The sequence below is a fragment of the Hypanus sabinus genome, unplaced genomic scaffold (assembly GCF_030144855.1).
Source record: "Hypanus sabinus isolate sHypSab1 unplaced genomic scaffold, sHypSab1.hap1 scaffold_728, whole genome shotgun sequence".
Taxonomy (NCBI): domain Eukaryota; kingdom Metazoa; phylum Chordata; class Chondrichthyes; order Myliobatiformes; family Dasyatidae; genus Hypanus; species Hypanus sabinus.
In genome coordinates, this window is record NW_026781579.1 from 185,529 (window position 1) to 211,136 (window position 25,608).

Genomic DNA, 25,608 nt, shown 5'->3' on the forward strand with positions numbered 1-25,608 from the left:
GTGTATGATGGGATGATGGGGAGGGAGATTCACTGTGTCTGACCCTGTGAGTGTGTGATGGGACGGTGTGGAGGGAGATTCACTCTGTGTCTGACCCCGGGAGTGTGTGATGGGACGGTGTGGAGGGAGATTCACTCTGTGTCTGACCCCGGGAGTGTGTGATGGGACGGTGTGGAGGGAGATTCACTCTGTGTCTGACCCGGGAGTGTGTGATGGGACGGTGTGGAGGGAGATTCACTGAGTGTCTGACCCCGGGAGTGTGTGATGGGACGGTGGGGAGGGGGATTCACTCTGTGTCTGACACCGGGAGTGTGTGATGGGACGGTGTGGAGGGAGATTCAGTCTGTGTCTGACCCCGGGAGTGTGTGATGGGATGTTGTGGAGGGAGATTCACTCTGTGTCTGACCCCGGGAGTGTGTGATGGGACCGTGTGGAGGGAGATTCACTCTGTGTCTGACCTGGGAGTGTGTGATGGGACGGTGTGGAGGGAGATTCACTCTGTGTCTGACCTGGGAGTGTGTGATGGGACGGTGGGGAGGGAGATTCACTCTGTGTCTGACTTCGGGAGTGTGTGATGGGACAGTGTGGAGGGAGATTCACTCTGTGTCTGACCCCGGGAGTGTGTGATGGGACCGTGTGGAGGGAGATTCACTCTGTGTCTGACCCCGGGAGTGTGTGATGGGACGGTGTGGAGGGAGATACACTCTGTGTCTGACCTGGGAGTGTGTGATGGGACAGTGTGGAGTGAGATTCACACTGTGTCTGACCCCGGGAGCGTGTGATGGGACGGTGTGGAGGGAGATTCAGTCTGTGTCTGACCCCGGGAGTGTGTGATGGGACAGTGTGGAGGGAGATTCACTCTGTGTCTGACCTGGGAGTGTGTGATGGGACCGTGTGGAGGGAGATTCACTCTTTGTGTCTGACTCCGGGAGTGTGTGATGGGACGGTGGGGAGGGAGATTCACTCTGTCTCTGAGTCCGGGAGTGTGTGATGGAACAGTGTAGAGGAAGATTCACTCTGTCTCTGAGCCCGGGAGTATGTGATGGAACGGTGTAGAGGGAGATTCACTCTGTGTTTGACCCCGGGAGTGTATGATGGGATGATGGGGAGGGAGATTCACTGTGTCTGACCCTGTGAGTGTGTGATGGGACGGTGTGGAGGGAGATTCACTCTGTGTCTGACCCCGGGAGTGTGTGATGGGACGGTGTGGAGGGAGATTCACTGAGTGTCTGACCCCTGGAGTGAGTGATGGGACCGTGTGGAAGGAGATTCACTTTGTGTCTGACCCCGGGAGTGTGTGATGGGACGGTGTGGAGGGAGCTTCACTCTGTGTCTGACCCCGGGAGTGTGTGATGGGACGGTGTGGAGGGAGATTCAGTCTGTGTCTGACCCCGGGAGTGTGTGATGGGACGGTGTGGAGTGAGATTCACTCTGTGTGTCTGACCCCGGGAGTGTGTGATGGGACAGTGTGGAGGGACATTCACTCTGTGTGTCTGACCCCGGGAGTGTGTGATGGGACGGTGTGGAGGGAGATTCACTCTGTGTCTGACCCCGGGAGTGTGTGATGGGACAGTGTGGAGGGACATTCACTCTGTGTGTCTGACCCCGGGAGTGTGTGATGGGACGGTGGGGAGGGAGATTCACACTGTGTCTGACCCGGGAGTGTGTGATGGGACAGTGTGGAGGGAGAGTCACTCTGTCTCTGAGCCCGGGAGTGTGTGATGGAACGGTGCAGAGGGAGATTCACTCTGTGTCTGACCCTGGGAGTGTATGATGGGATGATGGGGAGGGAGATTCACTGTGTCTGTCCCTGGGAGTGTGTGATGGGACAGTGTGGATGGAGATTCAATCTGTGTCTGACCCCGGGAGTGTGTGATGGGACGGTGTGGAGGGAGATTCACTCTGTGTTTGACTCGGGAGTGTGTGATGGACCGTGTGGAGGGAGATTCACTCTGTGTGTCTGACTCCGGGAGTGTGTGATGGGACGGTGTGGAGGGAGATTCACTCTGTCTCTGAGCCCGAGAGAGTGTGATGGGACGGTGGGGAGGGAGATTCACTCTGTGTCTGACCCGGAGTGTGTGATGGGACCGTGTGGAGGGAGATTCACTGAGTGTCTGACCCCGGGAATGTGTGATGGGACAGTGTGGAGGGACATTCACTCTGTGTGTCTGACCCCGGGAGTGTGTGATGGGACGGTGTGGAGGGAGATTCACTCTGTGTCTGACACCAGGAGTGTGTGATGGGACGGTGTGGAGGGAGATTCACACTGTGTCTGACCCCGGGAGTGTGTGATGGGACAGTGTGGTGGGAGATTCACTCAGTGTCTGACCCCGGGAGTGTGTGATGGGACGGTGTGGAGGGAGATTCACTGTGTGTCTGACCCAGGAGTGTGTGATGGGATGGTGTGGAGGGAGATTCACTCTGTGTCTGACCCTGGGAGTGTGTGATGGGACAGTGTGGAGGGAGATTCAGTCTGTGTCTGACCCCGGGAGTGTGTGATGGGACGGTGTGGAGGGAGATTCACTCTGTGTCTGACCCCGGGAGTGTGTGATGGGTGGGTCGGTAGGGAGATTCACTCTGTGTCTGACCCCGGGAGTGTGTGATGGGTGGGTCGGTAGGGAGATTCACTCTCAGTCTGACCCCGGGAGTGTGTGATGGGACGGTGTGGAGGGAGATTCACTCTGTGTCTGACCCCGGGAGTGTGTGATGGGTGGGTCGGTAGGGAGATTCACTCTGTGTCTGACCCCGGGAGTGTGTGATGGGTGGATCGGTAGGGAGATTCACTCTGTGTCTGACCCCGGGAGTGTGTGATGGGACAGTGTGGAGGGAGAGTCACTATGTGTCTGACCCCGGGAGTGTGTGATGGGACGGTGTGGAGGGAGATTCACTCTGTGTCTGACCCCAGGAGTGTGTGATGGGACGGTGTGGAGGGAGATTCACTCTGTGTCTGACCCCGGGAGTGTGTGATGGGACAGTGTGGTGGGAGATTCACTGTGTGTCTGACCCCGGGAGTGTGTGATGGGACAGTGTGGTGGGAGATTCACTCTGTGTCTGACCCCGGGAGTGTGTGATGGGACAGTGTGGTGGGAGATTCACTGTGTGTCTGAACCCGGGAGTGTGTGATGGGACAGTGTGGAGGGAGATTCACACTGTGTCTGACCCCGGGAGTGTGTGATGGGACAGTGTGGAGGGAGATTCACTGTGTGTCTGACCCCAGGAGTGTGTGATGGGACGGAGTGGAGGGAGATTCACTCTGTGTCTGACCCCGGGAGTGTGTGATGGGACGGTGTGGAGGGAGATTCACTCTGTGTCTGACCCGGGAGTGTGTGATGGGACGGTGTGGAGGGAGATTCACTGAGTGTCTGACCCCGGGAGTGTGTGATGGGACGGTGGGGAGGGGGATTCACTCTGTGTCTGACCCTGGGAGTGTGTGATGGGACGGTGTGGAGGGAGATTCACTCTGTGTCTGACCCGGGAGTGTGTGATGGGACGGTGTGGAGGGAGATTCACTCTGTGTCTGACCCCGGGAGTGTGTGATGGGACGGTGTGGAGGGAGATTCACTCTGTGTTTGACTCGGGAGTGTGTGATGGACCGTGTGGAGGGAGATTTACTCTGTGTGTCTGACTCCGGGAGTGTGTGATGGGACGGTGTGGAGGGAGATTCACTCTGTCTCTGAGCCCGGGAGTGTGTGATGGGATGATGGGGAGGGAGATTCACTGTGTCTGACCCCGGGAGTGTGTGATGGGACGGTGTGGAGGGAGATTCACTCTGTGTCTGACCCCGGGAGTGTGTGATGGGATGGTGTGGAGGGAGATTCAGTCTGTGTGTCTGACCCCGGGAGAGTGTGATGGGACGGTGTGGAGGGAGATTCAGTCTGTGTGTCTGACCCCGGGAGAGTGTGATGGGACGGTGGGGAGGGAGATTCACTCTGTGTCTGACCCGGGAGTGTGTGATGGGACCGTGTGGAGGGAGATTCACTGAGTGTCTGACCCCGGGAATGTGTGATGGGACAGTGTGGAGGGACATTCACTCTGTGTGTCTGACCCCGGGAGTGTGTGATGGGACGGTGTGGAGGGAGATTCACTCTGTGTCTGACACCAGGAGTGTGTGATGGGACGGTGTGGAGGGAGATTCACACTGTGTCTGACCCCGGGAGTGTGTGATGGGACAGTGTGGTGGGAGATTCACTCAGTGTCTGACCCCGGGAGTGTGTGATGGGACGGTGTGGAGGGAGATTCACACTGTGTCTGACCCCGGGAGTGTGTGATGGGACAGTGTGGTGGGAGATTCACTCAGTGTCTGACCCCGGGAGTGTGTGATGGGACGGTGTGGAGGGAGATTCACTGTGTGTCTGACCCAGGAGTGTGTGATGGGATGGTGTGGAGGGAGATTCACTCTGTGTCTGACTCCGGGAGTGTGTGATGGGACGGTGTGGAGGGAGATTCACTCTGTCTCTGAGCCCGGGAGAGTGTGATGGGACGGTGGGGAGGGAGATTCACTCTGTGACTGACCCGGAGTGTGTGATGGGACCGTGTGGAGGGAGATTCACTGAGTGTCTGACCCCGGGAATGTGTGATGGGACAGTGTGGAGGGACATTCACTCTGTGTGTCTGACCCCGGGAGTGTGTGATGGGACGGTGTGGAGGGAGATTCACTCTGTGTCTGACACCAGGAGTGTGTGATGGGACGGTGTGGAGGGAGATTCACACTGTGTCTTACCCCGGGAGTGTGTGATGGGACAGTGTGGTGGGAGATTCACTCAGTGTCTGACCCCGGGAGTGTGTGATGGGACGGTGTGGAGGGAGATTCACTGTGTGTCTGACCCAGGAGTGTGTGATGGGATGGTGTGGAGGGAGATTCACTCTGTGTCTGTACCCGGGAGTGTGTGATGGGACGGTGTGGAGGGAGATTCACTCTGTGTCTGACCCCGGGAGTGTGTGATGGGTGGGTCGGTAGGGAGATTCACTCTGTGTCTGACCCCGGGAGTGTGTGATGGGTGGGTCGGTAGGGAGATTCACTCTCAGTCTGACCCCGGGAGTGTGTGATGGGACGGTGTGGAGGGAGATTCACTCTGTGTCTGACCCCGGGAGTGTGTGATGGGACAGTGTGGAGGGAGATTCACTCTGTGTCTGACTTCGGGAGTGTGTGATGGGACGGTGTGGAGGGAGATTCACTCTGTGTCTGACCTGGGAGTTTGTGATGGGACGGTGTGGAGGGAGATACACTCTGTGTCTGACCCCGGGAGTGTGTGATGGGACGGTGTGGAGGGAGATTCACTCTGTGTCTGACCTGGGAGTGTGTGATGGGACCGTGTGGAGGGAGATTCACTCTTTGTGTCTGACTCCGGGAGTGTGTGATGGGACGGTGTGGAGGGAGATTCACTCTGTCTCTGAGTCCGTGAGTGTGTGATGGAACAGTGTAGAGGAAGATTCACTCTGTCTCTGAGCCCGGGAGTATGTGATGGAACGGTGTAGAGGGAGATTCACTCTGTGTTTGACCCCGGGAGTGTATGATGGGATGATGGGGAGGGAGATTCACTGTGTCTGACCCTGTGAGTGTGTGATGGGACGGTGTGGAGGGAGATTCACTCTGTGTCTGACCCCGGGAGTGTGTGATGGGACGGTGTGGAGGGAGATTCACTCTGTGTCTGACCCCGGGAGTGTGTGATGGGACGGTGTGGAGGGAGATTCACTCTGTGTCTGACCCGGGAGTGTGTGATGGGACGGTGTGGAGGGAGATTCACTGTGTGTCTGACCCCGGGAGTGTGTGATGGGACGGTGGGGAGGGGGATTCACTCTGTGTCTGACACCGGGAGTGTGTGATGGGACGGTGTGGAGGGAGATTCAGTCTGTGTCTGACCCCGGAAGTGTGTGATGGGACGGTGTGGAGGGAGATTCACTCTGTGTCTGACCCCTGGAGTGAGTGATGGGACCGTGTGGAGGGAGATTCACTCTGTGTCTGACCCCCGGAGTGTGTGATGGGACGGTGTGGAGGGAGATTCACTCTGTGTCTGACCCCGGGAGAGTGTGATGGACCGTGTGGAGGGAGATTCACTCTGTGTCTCTGAGCCCGGGAGTGTATGATGGGATGATGGGGAGGGAGATTCACTGTGTCTGACCCCGGGAGTGTGTGATGGGACGGTGTGGAGGGAGATTCACTCTGTGTCTGACCCCAGGAGTGTGTGATGGGACGGTGTGGAGGGAGATTCACTGAGTGTCTGACCCCTGGAGTGAGTGATGGGACCGTGTGGAAGGAGATTCACTTTGTGTCTGACCCCGGGACTGTGTGATGGGACGGTGTGGAGGGAGATTCAGTCTGTGTCTGACTCCGGGAGTGTGTGATGGGACGGTGTGGAGGGAGATTCACTCTGTGTGTCTGACTCCGGGAGTGTGTGATGGGACGGTGTGGAGGGAGATTCACTCTGTCTCTGAGCCCGGGAGTGTGTGATGGAACGGTGTAGAGGGAGATTCACTCTGTGTCTGACCCCGGGAGTGTGTGATGGGACGGTGTGGAGGGAGATTCACTCTGTGTCTGACCCTGGGAGTGTATGATGGGATGATGGGGAGGGAGATTCACTGTGTCTGTCCCTGGGAGTGTGTGATGGGACAGTGTGGAGGGAGATTCAATCTGTGTCTGACCCCGGGAGTGTGTGATGGGACGGTGTGGAGGGAGATTCACTCTGTCTCTGAGCCCGGGAGTGTGTGATGGAACGGTGTAGAGGGAGATTCACTCTGTGTCTGACCCCAGGAGTGTGTGATGGGACGGTGTGGAGTGAGATTCACTCTGTGTGTCTGACCCCGGGAGTGTGTGATGGGACAGTGTGGAGGGACATTCACTCTGTGTGTCTGACCCCGGGAGTGTGTGATGGGACGGTGTGGAGGGAGATTCACTCTGTGTCTGACCCCGGGAGTGTGTGATGGGACAGTGTGGAGGGACATTCACTCTGTGTGTCTGAACCCGGGAGTGTGTGATGGGACGGTGGGGAGGGAGATTCACACTGTGTCTGACCCGGGAGTGTGTGATGGGACAGTGTGGAGGGAGAGTCACTCTGTCTCTGAGCCCGGGAGTGTGTGATGGAACGGTGCAGAGGGAGATTCACTCTGTGTCTGACCCTGGGAGTGTATGATGGGATGATGGGGAGGGAGATTCACTGTGTCTGTCCCTGGGAGTGTGTGATGGGACAGTGTGGAGGGAGATTCAATCTGTGTCTGACCCCGGGAGTGTGTGATGGGACGGTGTGGAGGGAGATTCACTCTGTGTTTGACTCGGGAGTGTGTGATGGACCGTGTGGAGGGAGATTCACTCTGTGTGTCTGACTCCGGGAGTGTGTGATGGGACGGTGTGGAGGGAGATTCACTCTGTCTCTGAGCCCGGGAGAGTGTGATGGGACGGTGGGGAGGGAGATTCACTCTGTGTCTGACCCGGAGTGTGTGATGGGACCGTGTGGAGGGAGATTCACTAAGTGTCTGACCCCGGGAATGTGTGATGGGACAGTGTGGAGGGACATTCACTCTGTGTGTCTGACCCCAGGAGTGTGCGATGGGACGGAGTGGAGGGAGATTCACTCTGTGTCTGACCCCGGGAGTGTGTGATGGGACGGTGTGGAGGGAGATTCACTCTGTGTCTGACCCCGGGAGTGTGTGATGGGACAGTGTGGTGGGAGATTCACTGTGTGTCTGACCCCGGGAGTGTGTGATGGGACAGTGTGGTGGGAGATTCACTCTGTGTCTGAACCCGGGAGTGTGTGATGGGACAGTGTGGAGGGAGATTCACTGTGTGTCTGAACCCGGGAGTGTGTGATGGGACAGTGTGGAGGGAGATTCACACTGTGTCTGACCCCGGGAGTGTGTGATGGGACAGTGTGGAGGGAGATTCACTGTGTGTCTGACCCCAGGAGTGTGTGATGGGACGGAGTGGAGGGAGATTCACTCTGTGTCTGACCCCGGGAGTGTATGATGGGACGGTGTGGAGGGAGATTCACTCTGTGTCTGACCCGGGAGTGTGTGATGGGACGGTGTGGAGGGAGATTCACTGAGTGTCTGACCCCGGGAGTGTGTGATGGGACGGTGGGGAGGGGGATTCACTCTGTGTCTGACCCCGGGAGTGTGTGATGGGACGGTTGGAGGGAGATTCACTCTGTGTCTGACCCGGGAGTGTGTGATGGGACGGTGTGGAGGGAGATTCACTCTGTGTCTGACCCCGGGAGTGTGTGATGGGACGGTGTGGAGGGAGATTCACTCTGTGTTTGACTCGGGAGTGTGTGATGGACCGTGTGGAGGGAGATTCACTCTGTGTGTCTGACTCCGGGAGTGTGTGATGGGACGGTGTGGAGGGAGATTCACTCTGTCTCTGAGCCCGGGAGTGTGTGATGGGATGATGGGGAGGGAGATTCACTGTGTCTGACCCTCGGAGTGTGTGATGGGATGGTGTGGAGGGAGATTCACTCTGTGTCTGACCCCGGGAGTGTGTGATGGGATGGTGTGGAGGGAGATTCACTCTGTGTCTGACCCCGGGAGTGTGTGATGGGACGGTGTGGAGGGAGATTCACTCTGCGTCTGACCCCAGGAGTGTGTGATGGGACGGTGTGGAGTGAGATTCACTCAGTGTCTGACCCCGGGAGTGTGTGATGGGACGGTGTGGAGGGAGATTCACTCTGTGTCTGACCCCGGGAGTGTGTGATGGGACAGTGTGGTGGGAGATTCACTGTGTGTCTGACCCCGGGAGTGTGTGATGGGACAGTGTGGTGGGAGATTCACTCTGTGTCTGACCCCGGGAGTGTGTGATGGGACAGTGTGGTGGGAGATTCACTGTGTGTCTGAACCCGGGAGTGTGTGATGGGACAGTGTGGTGGGAGATTCACTCTGTGTCTGACCCCGGGAGTGTATGATGGGACGGTGTGGAGGGAGATTCACTCTGTGTCTGACCCGGGAGTGTGTGATGGGACGGTGTGGAGGGAGATTCACTGAGTGTCTGACCCCGGGAGTGTGTGATGGGACGGTGGGGAGGGGGATTCACTCTGTGTCTGACCCCGGGAGTGTGTGATGGGACGGTTGGAGGGAGATTCACTCTGTGTCTGACCCGGGAGTGTGTGATGGGACGGTGTGGAGGGAGATTCACTCTGTGTCTGACCCCGGGAGTGTGTGATGGGACGGTGTGGAGGGAGATTCACTCTGTGTTTGACTCGGGAGTGTGTGATGGACCGTGTGGAGGGAGATTCACTCTGTGTGTCTGACTCCGGGAGTGTGTGATGGGACGGTGTGGAGGGAGATTCACTCTGTCTCTGAGCCCGGGAGTGTGTGATGTGATGATGGGGAGGGAGATTCACTGTGTCTGACCCTCGGAGTGTGTGATGGGATGGTGTGGAGGGAGATTCACTCTGTGTCTGACCCCGGGAGTGTGTGATGGGATGGTGTGGAGGGAGATTCACTCTGTGTCTGACCCCGGGAGTGTGTGATGGGACAGTGTGGAGGGAGATTCACTCTGTGTCTGACCCCGGGAGAGTGTGATGGGACGGTGTGGAGGGAGATTCAGTCTGTGTGTCTGACCCCGGGAGAGTGTGATGGGACGGTGGGGAGGGAGATTCACTCTGTGTCTGACCCGGGAGTGTGTGATGGGACCGTGTGGAGGGAGATTCACTGAGTGTCTGACCCCGGGAATGTGTGATGGGACAGTGTGGAGGGACATTCACTCTGTGTGTCTGACCCCGGGAGTGTGTGATGGGACGGTGTGGAGGGAGATTCACTCTGTGTCTGACACCAGGAGTGTGTGATGGGACGGTGTGGAGGGAGATTCACACTGTGTCTGACCCCGGGAGTGTGTGATGGGACAGTGTGGTGGGAGATTCACTCAGTGTCTGACCCCGGGAGTGTGTGATGGGACGGTGTGGAGGGAGATTCACTCTGTGTCTGACCCTGGGAGTGTGTGATGGGACAGTGTGGAGGGAGATTCAGTCTGTGTCTGACCCCGGGAGTGTGTGATGGGACGGTGTGGAGGGAGATTCACTCTGTGTCTGACCCCGGGAGTGTGTGATGGGTGGGTCGGTAGGGAGATTCACTCTGTGTCTGACCCCGGGAGTGTGTGATGGGTGGGTCGGTAGGGAGATTCACTCTCAGTCTGACCCCGGGAGTGTGTGATGGGACGGTGTGGAGGGAGATTCACTCTGTGTCTGACCCCGGGAGTGTGTGATGGGTGGGTCGGTAGGGAGATTCACTCTGTGTCTGACCCCGGGAGTGTGTGATGGGTGGATCGGTAGGGAGATTCACTCTGTGTCTGACCCCGGGAGTGTGTGATGGGACAGTGTGGTGGGAGATTCACTCTGTGTCTGACCCCGGGAGTGTGTGATGGGACAGTGTGGTGGGAGATTCACTGTGTGTCTGAACCCGGGAGTGTGTGATGGGACAGTGTGGAGGGAGATTCACACTGTGTCTGACCCCGGGAGTGTGTGATGGGACAGTGTGGAGGGAGATTCACTGTGTGTCTGACCCCAGGAGTGTGTGATGGGACGGAGTGGAGGGAGATTCAATCTGTGTCTGACCCCGGGAGTGTGTGATGGGACGGTGTGGAGGAAGATTCACTCTGTGTCTGACCCGGGAGTGTGTGATGGGACGGTGTGGAGGGAGATTCACTGAGTGTCTGACCCCGGGAGTGTGTGATGGGACGGTGGGGAGGGGGATTCACTCTGTGTCTGACCCCGGGAGTGTGTGATGGACCGTGTGGAGGGAGATTCACTCTGTCTCTGAGCCCGGGAGTGTGTGATGGGATGATGGGGAGGGAGATTCACTGTGTCTGACCCCGGGAGTGTGTGATGGGACAGTGTGGTGGGAGATTCACTCTGTGTCTGACCCCGGGAGTGTGTGATGGGACAGTGTGGTGGGAGATTCACTGTGTGTCTGAACCCGGGAGTGTGTGATGGGACAGTGTGGAGGGAGATTCACACTGTGTCTGACCCCGGGAGTGTGTGATGGGACAGTGTGGAGGGAGATTCACTGTGTGTCTGACCCCAGGAGTGTGTGATGGGACGGAGTGGAGGGAGATTCACTCTGTGTCTGACCCCGGGAGTGTGTGATGGGACGGTGTGGAGGAAGATTCACTCTGTGTCTGACCCGGGAGTGTGTGATGGGACGGTGTGGAGGGAGATTCACTGAGTGTCTGACCCCGGGAGTGTGTGATGGGACGGTGGGGAGGGGGATTCACTCTGTGTCTGACCCCGGGAGTCTGTGATGGGACGGTGTGGAGGGAGATTCACTCTGTGTTTGACTCGGGAGTGTGTGATGGACCGTGTGGAGGGGAATTCACTCTGTCTCTGAGCCCGGGAGTGTGTGATGGGATGATGGGGAGGGAGATTCACTGTGTCTGACCCTCGGAGTGTGTGATGGGATGGTGTGGAGGGAGATTCACTCTGTGTCTGACCCCGGGAGTGTGTGATGGGATGGTGTGGAGGGAGATTCACTCTGTGTCTGACCCCGGGAGTGTGTGATGGGACAGTGTGGAGGGAGATTCACTCTGTGTCTGACCCCGGGAGAGTGTGATGGGACGGTGTGGAGGGAGATTCAGTCTGTGTGTCTGACCCCGGGAGAGTGTGATGGGACGGTGGGGAGGGAGATTCACTCTGTGTCTGACCCGGGAGTGTGTGATGGGACCGTGTGGAGGGAGATACACTGAGTGTCTGACCCCGGGAATGTGTGATGGGACAGTGTGGAGGGACATTCACTCTGTGTCTGACCCCGGGAGTGTGTGATGGGACGGTGTGGAGGGAGATTCACTCTGTGTCTGACTCCGGGAGTGTGTGATGGGACGGTGTGGAGGGAGATTCACTCTGTGTCTGACCTAGGGAGTGTGTGATGGGACGGTGTGGAGGGAGATTCACTCTGTGTCTGACCCCGGGAGTATGTGATGGGACGGTGTGGAGGGAGATTCACTCTGTGTCTGACCCCGGGAGAGTGTGATGGGACGGTGTGAAGGGAGATTCACTCTGTGTCTGACCCCGGGAGTGTGTGATGGGACGGTGTGGAGGGAGATTCACTCTGTGTCTGACCTCGGGAGTGTGTGATGGGACGGTGTGAAGGGAGATTCACTCTGTGTCTGACCCCGGGAGTGTGTGATGGGACGGTGTGGAGGGAGATTCACACTGTGTCTGACCCAGGGAGTGTGTGATGGGACAGTGTGGTGGGAGATTCAGTCTGTGTCTGACCCCGGGAGTGTGTGATGGGACGGTGTGGAGGGAGATTCACTCTGTGTCTGACCCCGGGAGTGTGTGATGGGTGGGTCGGTAGGGAGATTCACTCTGTGTCTGACCCCGGGAGTGTGTGATGGGTGGGTCGGTAGGGAGATTCACTCTCAGTCTGACCCCGGGAGTGTGTGATGGGACGGTGTGGAGGGAGATTCACTCTGTGTCTGACCCCGGGAGTGTGTGATGGGATGGTGTGGAGGGAGATTCACTCTGTGTCTGACCCCAGGAGTGTGTGATGGGACGGTGTGGAGTGAGATTCACTCAGTGTCTGACCCCGGGAGTGTGTGATGGGACGGTGTGGAGGGAGATTCACTCTGTGTCTGACCCCGGGAGTGTGTGATGGGACAGTGTGGTGGGAGATTCACTGTGTGTCTGACCCCGGGAGTGTGTGATGGGACAGTGTGGTGGGAGATTCACTCTGTGTCTGACCCCGGGAGTGTGTGATGGGACAGTGTGGTGGGAGATTCACTGTGTGTCTGAACCCGGGAGTGTGTGATGGGACAGTGTGGAGGGAGATTCACACTGTGTCTGACCCCGGGAGTGTGTGATGGGACAGTGTGGAGGGAGATTCACTGTGTGTCTGACCCCAGGAGTGTGTGATGGGACGGAGTGGAGGGAGATTCACTGAGTGTCTGACCCCGGGAGTGTATGATGGGACGGTGTGGAGGGAGATTCACTCTGTGTCTGACCCGGGAGTGTGTGATGGGACGGTGTGGAGGGAGATTCACTGAGTGTCTGACCCCGGGAGTGTGTGATGGGACGGTGGGGAGGGGGATTCACTCTGTGTCTGACCCCGGGAGTGTGTGATGGGACGGTTGGAGGGAGATTCACTCTGTGTCTGACCCGGGAGTGTGTGATGGGACGGTGTGGAGGGAGATTCACTCTGTGTCTGACCCCGGGAGTGTGTGATGGGACGGTGTGGAGGGAGATTCACTCTGTGTTTGACTCGGGAGTGTGTGATGGACCGTGTGGAGGGAGATTCACTCTGTGTGTCTGACTCCGGGAGTGTGTGATGGGACGGTGTGGAGGGAGATTCACTCTGTCTCTGAGCCCGGGAGTGTGTGATGGGATGATGGGGAGGGAGATTCACTGTGTCTGACCCTCGGAGTGTGTGATGGGATGGTGTGGAGGGAGATTCACTCTGTGTCTGACCCCGGGAGTGTGTGATGGGATGGTGTGGAGGGAGATTCACTCTGTGTCTGACCCCGGGAGTGTGTGATGGGACGGTGTGGAGGGAGATTCACTCTGTGTCTGACCCCAGGAGTGTGTGATGGGACGGTGTGGAGTGAGATTCACTCAGTGTCTGACCCCGGGAGTGTGTGATGGGACGGTGTGGAGGGAGATTCACTCTGTGTCTGACCCCGGGAGTGTGTGATGGGACAGTGTGGTGGGAGATTCACTGTGTGTCTGACCCCGGGAGTGTGTGATGGGACAGTGTGGTGGGAGATTCACTCTGTGTCTGACCCCGGGAGTGTGTGATGGGACAGTGTGGTGGGAGATTCACTGTGTGTCTGAACCCGGGAGTGTGTGATGGGACAGTGTGGTGGGAGATTCACTCTGTGTCTGACCCCGGGAGTGTATGATGGGACGGTGTGGAGGGAGATTCACTCTGTGTCTGACCCGGGAGTGTGTGATGGGACGGTGTGGAGGGAGATTCACTGAGTGTCTGACCCCGGGAGTGTGTGATGGGACGGTGGGGAGGGGGATTCACTCTGTGTCTGACCCCGGGAGTGTGTGATGGGACGGTTGGAGGGAGATTCACTCTGTGTCTGACCCGGGAGTGTGTGATGGGACGGTGTGGAGGGAGATTCACTCTGTGTCTGACCCCGGGAGTGTGTGATGGGACGGTGTGGAGGGAGATTCACTCTGTGTTTGACTCGGGAGTGTGTGATGGACCGTGTGGAGGGAGATTCACTCTGTGTGTCTGACTCCGGGAGTGTGTGATGGGACGGTGTGGAGGGAGATTCACTCTGTCTCTGAGCCCGGGAGTGTGTGATGGGATGATGGGGAGGGAGATTCACTGTGTCTGACCCTCGGAGTGTGTGATGGGATGGTGTGGAGGGAGATTCACTCTGTGTCTGACCCCGGGAGTGTGTGATGGGATGGTGTGGAGGGAGATTCACTCTGTGTCTGACCCCGGGAGTGTGTGATGGGACAGTGTGGAGGGAGATTCACTCTGTGTCTGACCCCGGGAGAGTGTGATGGGACGGTGTGGAGGGAGATTCAGTCTGTGTGTCTGACCCCGGGAGAGTGTGATGGGACGGTGGGGAGGGAGATTCACTCTGTGTCTGACCCGGGAGTGTGTGATGGGACCGTGTGGAGGGAGATTCACTGAGTGTCTGACCCCGGGAATGTGTGATGGGACAGTGTGGAGGGACATTCACTCTGTGTGTCTGACCCCGGGAGTGTGTGATGGGACGGTGTGGAGGGAGATTCACTCTGTGTCTGACACCAGGAGTGTGTGATGGGACGGTGTGGAGGGAGATTCACACTGTGTCTGACCCCGGGAGTGTGTGATGGGACAGTGTGGTGGGAGATTCACTCAGTGTCTGACCCCGGGAGTGTGTGATGGGACGGTGTGGAGGGAAATTCACTGTGTGTCTGACCCAGGAGTGTGTGATGGGATGGTGTGGAGGGAGATTCACTCTGTGTCTGACCCTGGGAGTGTGTGATGGGACAGTGTGGAGGGAGATTCAGTCTGTGTCTGACCCCGGGAGTGTGTGATGGGACGGTGTGGAGGGAGATTCACTCTGTGTCTGACCCCGGGAGTGTGTGATGGGTGGGTCGGTAGGGAGATTCACTCTGTGTCTGAACCCGGGAGTGTGTGATGGGTGGGTCGGTAGGGAGATTCACTCTCAGTCTGACCCCGGGAGTGTGTGATGGGACGGTGTGGAGGGAGATTCACTCTGTGTCTGACCCCGGGAGCGTGTGTTGGGTGGGTCGGTAGGGAGATTCACTCTGTGTCTGACCCCGGGAGTGTGTGATGGGTGGATCGGTAGGGAGATTCACTCTGTGTCTGACCCCGGGAGTGTGTGATGGGACAGTGTGGAGGGAGAGTCACTATGTGTCTGAACCCGGGAGTGTGTAATGGGACGGTGTGGAGGGAGATTCACTCTGTGTCTGACCCCAGGAGTGTGTGATGGGACGGTGTGGAGGGAGATTCACTGTGTGTCTGACCCCGGGAGTGTGTGATGGGACAGTGTGGTGGGAGATTCACTGTGTGTCTGACCCCGGGAGTGTGTGATGGGACAGTGTGGTGGGAGATTCACTCTGTGTCTGACCCCGGGAGTGTGTGATGGGACAGTGTGGTGGGAGATTCACTGTGTGTCTGAACCCGGGAGTGTGTGATGGGACAGTGTGGAGGGAGATTCACACTGTGTCTGACCCCGGGAGTGTGTGATGGGACAGTGTGGAGGGAGATTCACTGTGTGTCTGACCCCAGGAGTGTGTGATGGGACGGAGTGGAGGGAGATTCACTCTGTCTGACCCCGGGAGTGTGTGATGGGACGGTGTGGAGGGAGATTCACTCTGTGTCTGACCCGGGAGTGTGTGATGGGACGGTGTGGAGGGAGATTCACTGAGTGTCTGACCCCGGGAGTGTGTGATGGGACGGTGGGGAGGGGGATTCACTCTGTGTCTGACACCGGGAGTGTGTGATGGGACAGTGTGGAGGGAGATTCACTCTGTGTCTGACCCCGGGAGAGTGTGATGGGACGGTGTGAAGGGAGATTCACTCTGTGTCTGACCCCGGGAGTGTGTGATGGGACGGTGTGGAGGGAGATTCACTCTGTGTCTGACCTCGGGAGTGTGTGATGGGACGGTGTGGAGGGAGATTCACTCTGTGTCTGACCCCGGGAGTGTGTGATTGGACGGTGTGGAGGGAGATTCACTCTGTGTCTGACTCCGGGAGTGTGTGATGGGACGGTGTGGAGGGAGATTCACTCTGTGTCTGACCTAGGGAGTGTGTGATGGGACGGTGTGGAGGGAGATTCACTCTGTGTCTGACCCCGGGAGTATGTGATGGGACGGTGTGGAGGGAGATTCACTCTGTGTCTGACCCCGGGAGAGTGTGATGGGACGGTGTGAAGGGAGATTCACTCTGTGTCTGACCCCGGGAGTGTGTGATGGGACGGTGTGGAGGGAGATTCACACTGTGTCTGACCCAGGGAGTGTGTGATGGGACAGTGTGGTGGGAGATTCACTCAGTGTCTGACCCCGGGAGTGTGTGATGGGACGGTGTGGAGGGAGATTCACACTGTGTCTGACCCCGGGAGTGTGTGATGGGACAGTGTGGTGGGAGATTCACTCAGTGTCTGACCCCGGGAGTGTGTGATGGGACGGTGTGGAGGGAGATTCACTGTGTGTCTGACCCAGGAGTGTGTGATGGGATGGTGTGGAGGGAGATTCACTCTGTGTCTGACCCTGGGAGTGTGTGATGGGACAGTGTGGAGGGAGATTCAGTCTGTGTCTGACCCCGGGAGTGTGTGATGGGACGGTGTGGAGGGAGATTCACTCTGTGTCTGACCCCGGGAGTGTGTGATGGGTGGGTCGGTAGGGAGATTCACTCTGTGTCTGACCCCGGGAGTGTGTGATGGGTGGGTCGGTAGGGAGATTCACTCTCAGTCTGACCCCGGGAGTGTGTGATGGGACGGTGTGGAGGGAGATTCACTCTGTGTCTGACCCCGGGAGTGTGTGATGGGTGGGTCGGTAGGGAGATTCACTCTGTGTCTGACCCCGGGAGTGTGTGATGGGTGGATCGGTAGGGAGATTCACTCTGTGTCTGACCCCGGGAGTGTGTGATGGGACAGTGTGGAGGGAGAGTCACTATGTGTCTGACCCCGGGAGTGTGTGATGGGACGGTGTGGAGGGAGATTCACTCTGTGTCTGACCCCAGGAGTGTGTGATGGGACGGTGTGGAGTGAGATTCACTCAGTGTCTGACCCCGGGAGTGTGTGATGGGACGGTGTGGAGGGAGATTCACTCTGTGTCTGACCCCGGGAGTGTGTGATGGGACAGTGTGGTGGGAGATTCACTGTGTGTCTGACCCCGGGAGTGTGTGATGGGACAGTGTGGTGGGAGATTCACTCTGTGTCTGACCCCGGGAGTGTGTGATGGGACAGTGTGGTGGGAGATTCACTGTGTGTCTGAACCCGGGAGTGTGTGATGGGACAGTGTGGAGGGAGATTCACACTGTGTCTGACCCCGGGAGTGTGTGATGGGACAGTGTGGAGGGAGATTCACTGTGTGTCTGACCCCAGGAGTGTGTGATGGGACGGAGTGGAGGGAGATTCACTCTGTGTCTGACCCCGGGAGTGTATGATGGGACGGTGTGGAGGGAGATTCACTCTGTGTCTGACCCGGGAGTGTGTGATGGGACGGTGTGGAGGGAGATTCACTGAGTGTCTGACCCCGGGAGTGTGTGATGGGACGGTGGGGAGGGGGATTCACTCTGTGTCTGACCCCGGGAGTGTGTGATGGGACGGTTGGAGGGAGATTCACTCTGTGTCTGACCCGGGAGTGTGTGATGGGACGGTGTGGAGGGAGATTCACTCTGTGTCTGACCCCGGGAGTGTGTGATGGGACGGTGTGGAGGGAGATTCACTCTGTGTTTGACTCGGGAGTGTGTGATGGACCGTGTGGAGGGAGATTCACTCTGTGTGTCTGACTCCGGGAGTGTGTGATGGGACGGTGTGGAGGGAGATTCACTCTGTCTCTGAGCCCGGGAGTGTGTGATGGGATGATGGGGAGGGAGATTCACTGTGTCTGACCCTCGGAGTGTGTGATGGGATGGTGTGGAGGGAGATTCACTCTGTGTCTGACCCCGGGAGTGTGTGATGGGATGGTGTGGAGGGAGATTCACTCTGTGTCTGACCCCGGGAGTGTGTGATGGGACGGTGTGGAGGGAGATTCACTCTGTGTCTGACCCCAGGAGTGTGTGATGGGACGGTGTGGAGTGAGATTCACTCAGTGTCTGACCCCGGGAGTGTGTGATGGGACGGTGTGGAGGGAGATTCACTCTGTGTCTGACCCCGGGAGTGTGTGATGGGACAGTGTGGTGGGAGATTCACTGTGTGTCTGACCCCGGGAGTGTGTGATGGGACAGTGTGGTGGGAGATTCACTCTGTGTCTGACCCCGGGAGTGTGTGATGGGACAGTGTGGTGGGAGATTCACTGTGTGTCTGAACCCGGGAGTGTGTGATGGGACAGTGTGGTGGGAGATTCACTCTGTGTCTGACCCCGGGAGTGTATGATGGGACGGTGTGGAGGGAGATTCACTCTGTGTCTGACCCGGGAGTGTGTGATGGGACGGTGGGGAGGGGGATTCACTCTGTGTCTGACCCCGGGAGTGTGTGATGGGACGGTTGGAGGGAGATTCACTCTGTGTCTGACCCGGGAGTGTGTGATGGGACGGTGTGGAGGGAGATTCACTCTGTGTCTGACCCCGGGAGTGTGTGATGGGACGGTGTGGAGGGAGATTCACTCTGTGTTTGACTCGGGAGTGTGTGATGGACCGTGTGGAGGGAGATTCACTCTGTGTGTCTGACTCCCGGAGTGTGTGATGGGACGGTGTGGAGGGAGATTCACTCTGTCTCTGAGCCCGGGAGTGTGTGATGGGATGATGGGGAGGGAGATTCACTCTGTGTCTGACCCCAGGAGTGTGTGATGGGACAGTGTGGAGGGACATTCACTCTGTGTGTCTGACCCCGGGAGTGTGTGATGGGATGGTGTGGAGGGAGATTCACTCTGTGTCTGACCCCGGGAGTGTGTGATGGGACAGTGTGGAGGGACATTCACTCTGTGTGTCTGACCCCGGGAGTGTGTGATGGGACAGTGTGGAGGGACATTCACTCTGTGTGTCTGACCCCGGGAGTGTGTGATGGGACAGTGTGGAGGGACATTCACTCTGTGTGTCTGACCCCGGGAGTGTGTGATGGGATGGTGTGGAGGGAGATTCACTCTGTGTCTGACCCTCGGAGTGTGTGATGGGATGGTGTGGAGGGAGATTCACTCTGTGTCTGACCCCGGGAGTGTGTGATGGGATGGTGTGGAGGGAGATTCACTCTGTGTCTGACCCCGGGAGTGTGTGATGGGACAGTGTGGAGGGAGATTCACTCTGTGTCTGACCCCGGGAGAGTGTGATGGGACGGTGTGGAGGGAGATTCAGTCTGTGTGTCTGACCCCGGGAGAGTGTGATGGGACGGTGGGGAGGGAGATTCACTCTGTGTCTGACCCGGGAGTGTGTGATGGGACCGTGTGGAGGGAGATTCACTGAGTGTCTGACCCCGGGAATGTGTGATGGGACAGTGTGGAGGGACATTCACTCTGTGTGTCTGACCCCGGGAGTGTGTGATGGGACGGTGTGGAGGGAGATTCACTCTGTGTCTGACACCAGGAGTGTGTGATGGGACGGTGTGGAGGGAGATTCACACTGTGTCTGACCCCGGGAGTGTGTGATGGGACAGTGTGGTGGGAGATTCACTCAGTGTCTGACCCCGGGAGTGTGTGATGGGACGGTGTGGAGGGAGATTCACTGTGTGTCTGACCCAGGAGTGTGTGATGGGATGGTGTGGAGGGAGATTCACTCTGTGTCTGACCCTGGGAGTGTGTGATGGGACAGTGTGGAGGGAGATTCAGTCTGTGTCTGACCCCGGGAGTGTGTGATGGGACGGTGTGGAGGGAGATTCACTCTGTGCCTGACCCCGGGAGTGTGTGATGGGTGGGTCGGTAGGGAGATTCACTCTGTGTCTGACCCCGGGAGTGTGTGATGGGTGGGTCGGTAGGGAGATTCACTCTCAGTCTGACCCCGGGAGTGTGTGATGGGACGGTGTGGAGGGAGATTCACTCTGTGTCTGACCCCGGGAGTGTGTGATGGGTGGGTCGGTAGGGAGATTCACTCTGTGTCTGACCCCGGGAGTGTGTGATGGGTGGATCGGTAGGGAGATTCACTCTGTGTCTGACCCCGGGAGTGTGTGATGGGACAGTGTGGAGGGAGAGTCACTATGTGTCTGAACCCGGGAGTGTGTGATGGGACGGTGTGGAGGGAGATTCACTCTGTGTCTGACCCCAGGAGTGTGTGATGGGACGGTGTGGAGGGAGATTCACTCTGTGTCTGACCCCGGGAGTGTGTGATGGGACAGTGTGGTGGGAGATTCACTGTGTGTCTGACCCCGGGAGTGTGTGATGGGACAGTGTGGTGGGAGATTCACTCTGTGTCTGACCCCGGGAGTGTGTGATGGGACAGTGTGGTGGGAGATTCACTGTGTGTCTGAACCCGGGAGTGTGTGATGGGACAGTGTGGAGGGAGATTCACACTGTGTCTGACCCCGGGAGTGTGTGATGGGACAGTGTGGAGGGAGATTCACTGTGTGTCTGACCCCAGGAGTGTGTGATGGGACGGAGTGGAGGGAGATTCACTCTGTGTCTGACCCCGGGAGTGTGTGATGGGACGGTGTGGAGGGAGATTCACTCTGTGTCTGACCCGGGAGTGTGTGATGGGACGGTGTGGAGGGAGATTCACTGAGTGTCTGACCCCGGGAGTGTGTGATGGGACGGTGGGGAGGGGGATTCACTCTGTGTCTGACACCGGGAGTGTGTGATGGGACAGTGTGGAGGGAGATTCACTCTGTGTCTGACCCCTGGAGTGAGTGATGGGACCGTGTGGAGGGAGATTCACTCTGTGTCTGTCCCCGGGAGTGTGTGATGGGACAGTGTGGAGGGAGATTCACTCTGTGTCTGTCCCCGGGAGTGTGTGATGGGACAGTGTGGAGGGAGATTCACTCTGTGTCTGTCCCCGGGAGTGTGTGATGGGACGGTGTGGAGGGAGATTCACTCTGTGTCTGTCCCCGGGAGTGTGTGATGGGACAGTGTGGAGGGAGATTCACTCTGTGTCTGTCCCCGGGAGTGTGTGATGGGACGGTGTGGAGGGAGATTCACTCTGTGTCTGTCCCCGGGAGTGTGTGATGGGACAGTGTGGAGGGAGATTCACTCTGTGTCTGTCCCCGGGAGTGTGTGATGGGACAGTGTGGAGGGAGATTCACTCTATGTCTGACCCCGGGAGTGTGTGATGGGACGGTGTGGAGGGAGATTCACTCTGTGTCTGACCCCGGGAGTGTGTGATGGGACGGTGTGGAGGGAGCTTCACTCTGTGTCTGTCCCCGGGAGTGTGTGATGGGACGGTGTGGAGGGAGCTTCACTCTGTGTCTGACCCCGGGAGTGTGTGATGGGATGGTGGGGAGGGAGATTCACACTGTGTCTGAGCCCGGGAGTGTGTGATGGGACAGTGTGGAGGGAGATTCAATCTGTGTCTGTGCTCTGTGATCGTTATGACCTCACCTCATGAAGCAGCCCATCTCCGGACACGATGACAATCCCATCCCATTCGGACAGACTGATCTCCTGAACCAGTTCCTTGGCATGGTTCTGATACTCTGGAGTGAGAGTTAAACAGTGTGAGGAGCCGCCCTCGGCCTGGTCCACCGCGTCCCTCCAGTGTGAGGAACCGCGTCCCTCCAGTGTGAGGAGCCACCCTCGGCCTGGCCCACCGCGTCCCTCCAGTGTGAGGAGCCGCCCTCGGCCTGGCCCACCGCGTCCCTCCAGTGTGAGGAACCGCGTCCCTCCAGTGTGAGGAGCCACCCTCGGCCTGGCCCACCGCGTCCCTCCAGTGTGAGGAGCCGCCCTCGGCCTGGCCCACCGCGTCCCTCCAGTGTGAGGAGCCGCCCTCGGCCTGCCCACCGCGTCCCTCCAGTGTGAGGAGCCGCCCTCGGCCTGCCCACCGCGTCCCTCCAGTGTGAGGAACCGCCCTCGGCCTGGCCCACCGCGTCCCTCCAGTTAGCACAGTGTTTACAGTACCAGTGACCCGGGTTCAATTCCCATCACACGGTAGTGTAGTGGTTAGCACAGTGTTTACAGTACCAGTGACCCAGGTTCGATTCCCATCAGACGGTAGTGTAGTGGTTAGCACAATGTTTACAGTACCAGTGACCCGGGTTCAATTCCCATCACACGGTAGTGTAGTGGTTAGCACAATGTTTACAGTACCAGTGACCCGGGTTCAATTCGCATCACACGGTAGTGTAGTGGTTAGCACAACGGTTACAGTACCAGTGACCCGGGTTCGATTCCCATCACACGGTAGTGTAGTGGTTAGCACAATGTTTACAGTACCTGTGACCCGGGTTCAATTCCCATCACACGGTAGTGTAGTGGTTAGCACAATGTTTACAGTACCAGTGACACAGGTTCAATTCCCATCACACGGTAGTGTAGTGGTTACCACAATGTTTACAGTACCTGTGACCCGGGTTCAATTCCCATCACACGGTAGTGTAGTGGTTAGCACAGTGTTTACAGTACCAGTGACCCGGGTTCGATTCCCATCACACGGTAGTGTAGTGATTAACACAACGTTTTACAGTACCTGTGACCTGGGTTCAATTCCCATCACACGGTAGTGTAGTGGTTAGCACAGTGTTTACAATACCAGTGACCCGGGTTCAATTCCCATCACACGGTAGTGTAGTGGTTAGCACAATGTTTAAAGTACCAGTGACCAGGTTCAATTCCCATCACACTGTAGTGTAGTGGTTAGCACAGTGTTTACAGTACCAGTGACCGGGGTTCCATTCCCATCACACGGTAGTGTAGTGGTTAGCACAATGTTCACAGTACCAGTGACACAGGTTCGATTCCCATCACACGGTAGTGTAGTGGTTAGCACAATGTTTACAGTACCAGTGACACAGGTTCAATTCCCATCACACGGTAGTGTAGTGGTTACCACAATGTTTACAGTACCAGTGACCCGTGTTCGATTCCCATCACACGGTAGTGTAGTGGTTAGCACAATGTTTACAATACCAGTGACCCGGGTTCAATTCCCATCACACGGTAGTGTAGTGGTTAGCACAAATGTTTACCGTACCATTGACCCGGGTTCGATTCCCATCACACGGTAGTGTAGTGGTTAGCACAGTGTTTACAGTACCAGTGACCCGGGTTCTATTCCCATCACACGGTAGTGTAGTGGTTAGCACAATGTTTACAGTACCAGTGACACAGGTTCAATTCCCATCACACGGTAGTGTAGTGGTTAGCACAATGTTTACCGTACCATTGACCCGGGTTCGATTCCCATCACACGGTAGTGTAGTGGTTAGCACAGTGTTTACAGTACCAGTGACCCGGGTTCTATTCCCATCACACGGTAGTGTAGTGGTTAGCACAGTGTTTACAGTACAAGTGACCCGGGTTCCATTCCCATCACACGGTAGTGTAGTGGTTAGCACAATGTTTACAGTACCAGTGACCCGGGTTCTATTCCCATCACACGGTAGTGTAGTGGTTACCACAATGTTTACAGTACCAGTGACCCGTGTTCGATTCCCATCACACGGTAGTGTAGTGGTTAGCACAATGTTTACAGTACCAGTGACCCGGGTTCAATTCCCATCACACGGTAATGTAGTGGTTAGCACAGTGTTTACAGTACCAGTGACCCGGGTTCGATTCCCATCACACGGTAGTGTAGTGGTTAGCACAATGTTTACAGTACCAGTGACCCGGGTTCAATTCCCATCACACGGTAGTGTAGTGGTTAGCACAATGTTTACAGTACCAGTGACCCGGGTTCGATTCCCATCACACGGTAGTGTAGTGGTTAGCACAATGTTTACAGTACCAGTGACCCGGGTTCTATTCCGATCACATGGTAGTGTAGTGGTTAGCACAATGTTTACAGTACCAGTGACCCGGGTTCGATTCCTATCACACGGTAGTGTAGTGGTTAGCACAATGTTTACAGTACCAGTGACCCGGGTTCAATTCTAGTTTGTCAGAAGTTTGTACGTTCTCCCTGTGATCGCGTGGGTTTCCTCCGGGTGCTCTGGTTTCCTCCCACAGTCTGGTTGGAAGGTGCATTGGTCACTGTAAATTGTCCATGTAATGGCAACTGTAATGGTGATCAGACTTGTGCTAAAATGGGGTTTGCTAGCCAGTGTGGTTTAAAGGGCTGAATTTAAAGAAAAATTAAAAACTGCTCCCAATGTTGGAAACGTGTTGTTCACCTCTCAGACCTTCAGAGACAGGTGCAGAAGCGGGTCAGTCGTAATTTTCACTGCAAACAATACTCCAAATTCAGCCTCACCAATGTCTTATCCAACCTCACCATTACACTTTAACTCTTATACTCAATACTTTGATTTATAAAGGCCAATGTACCAAAAGCTCTCTTTACTACCCTATCTACCTGTGACACCACTTTTAGGGAATTTTGTATCTGTATTCCCAGATCCGCCTGTTCTACTGCACTCCTCAGTGTCCTACCATTTACCTTGTATGTTCTATCTTGGTTTGTCCTTCCAAAGTGCAATACCTCACACTTGTCTGTATTAAACTCCATCTGCCATTTGACAGCCTTTTTTTCCAGCTGGTTCAGATCCCTCTGCAAGCTTTGAAAATCTTCCTCACCTCTCATCCACCTTTGTTCCAAACAGAAAAGACCCAGCTTGCCGAACCCTTCCTCACTTTTTAATCGAGGCAGCATCCTGGTGAATCTCCTCTGCACCCTCTCTAATCCACACAGCATCCTGGTGAATCTCCTCTGCACCCTCTCTAATCCAGGCAGCATCCTGGTGAATCTCCTCTGCACACTCTCTAATCCAGGCAGCATCCTGGTGAATCTCCTCTGCACCCTCTCTAATCCAGGCAGCATCCTGGTGAATCTCCTCTGCACCCTCTCTAATCCAGACAACATCCTGGTGAATCTCCTCTGCACCCTCTCTAATCCAGGCAGCATCCTGGTGAATCTCCTCTGCACCCTCTCTAATCCAGGCAGCATCCTGGTCAATCTCCTCTGCACCCTCTCTAATCCAGGCAGCATCCTGGTCAATCTCCTCTGCACCCTCTCTAATCCAGGCAGCATCCTGGTCAATCTCCTCTGCATCCTCTCTAATCCAGGCAGCATCCTGGTGAATCTCCTCTGCACCCTCTCTAATCCAGACAGCATCCTGGTCAATCTCCTCTGCACCCTCTCTAATCCAGGCAGCATCCTGGTCAATCTCCTCTGCACCCTCTCTAATCCAGGCAGCATCCTGGTCAATCTCCTCTGCATCCTCTCTAATCCAGGCAGCATCCTGGTCAATCTCCTCTGCACCCTCTCTAATCCAGGCAGCATCCTGGTCAATCTCCTCTGCACCCTCTCTAATCCAGGCAGCATCCTGGTCAATCTCCTCTGCAGCCTCTCTAATCCAGGCAGCATCCTGGTCAATCTCCTCTGCATCCTCTCTAATCCAGGCAGCATCCTGGTCAATCTCCTCTGCACCCTCTCTAATCCAGGCAGCATCCTGGTGAATCTCCTCTGCACACTCTCTAATCCAGGCAG

General features: G+C 56.8%; 1 protein-coding gene across 1 annotated transcript in view; it reads right to left on the bottom strand.

Annotated features, from left to right (window-relative positions):
- The window catches only part of LOC132389983 (sphingosine kinase 1-like), a 61,938-nt gene that overhangs the window by 12,271 nt on the left and 24,059 nt on the right, over positions 1–25,608 (bottom strand). The window contains exon 3 of the mRNA XM_059962559.1: positions 21,564–21,658. Coding sequence (XP_059818542.1) covers positions 21,564–21,658 — 95 coding nt within the window. The remainder of the gene's footprint in view (positions 1–21,563; positions 21,659–25,608) is intronic.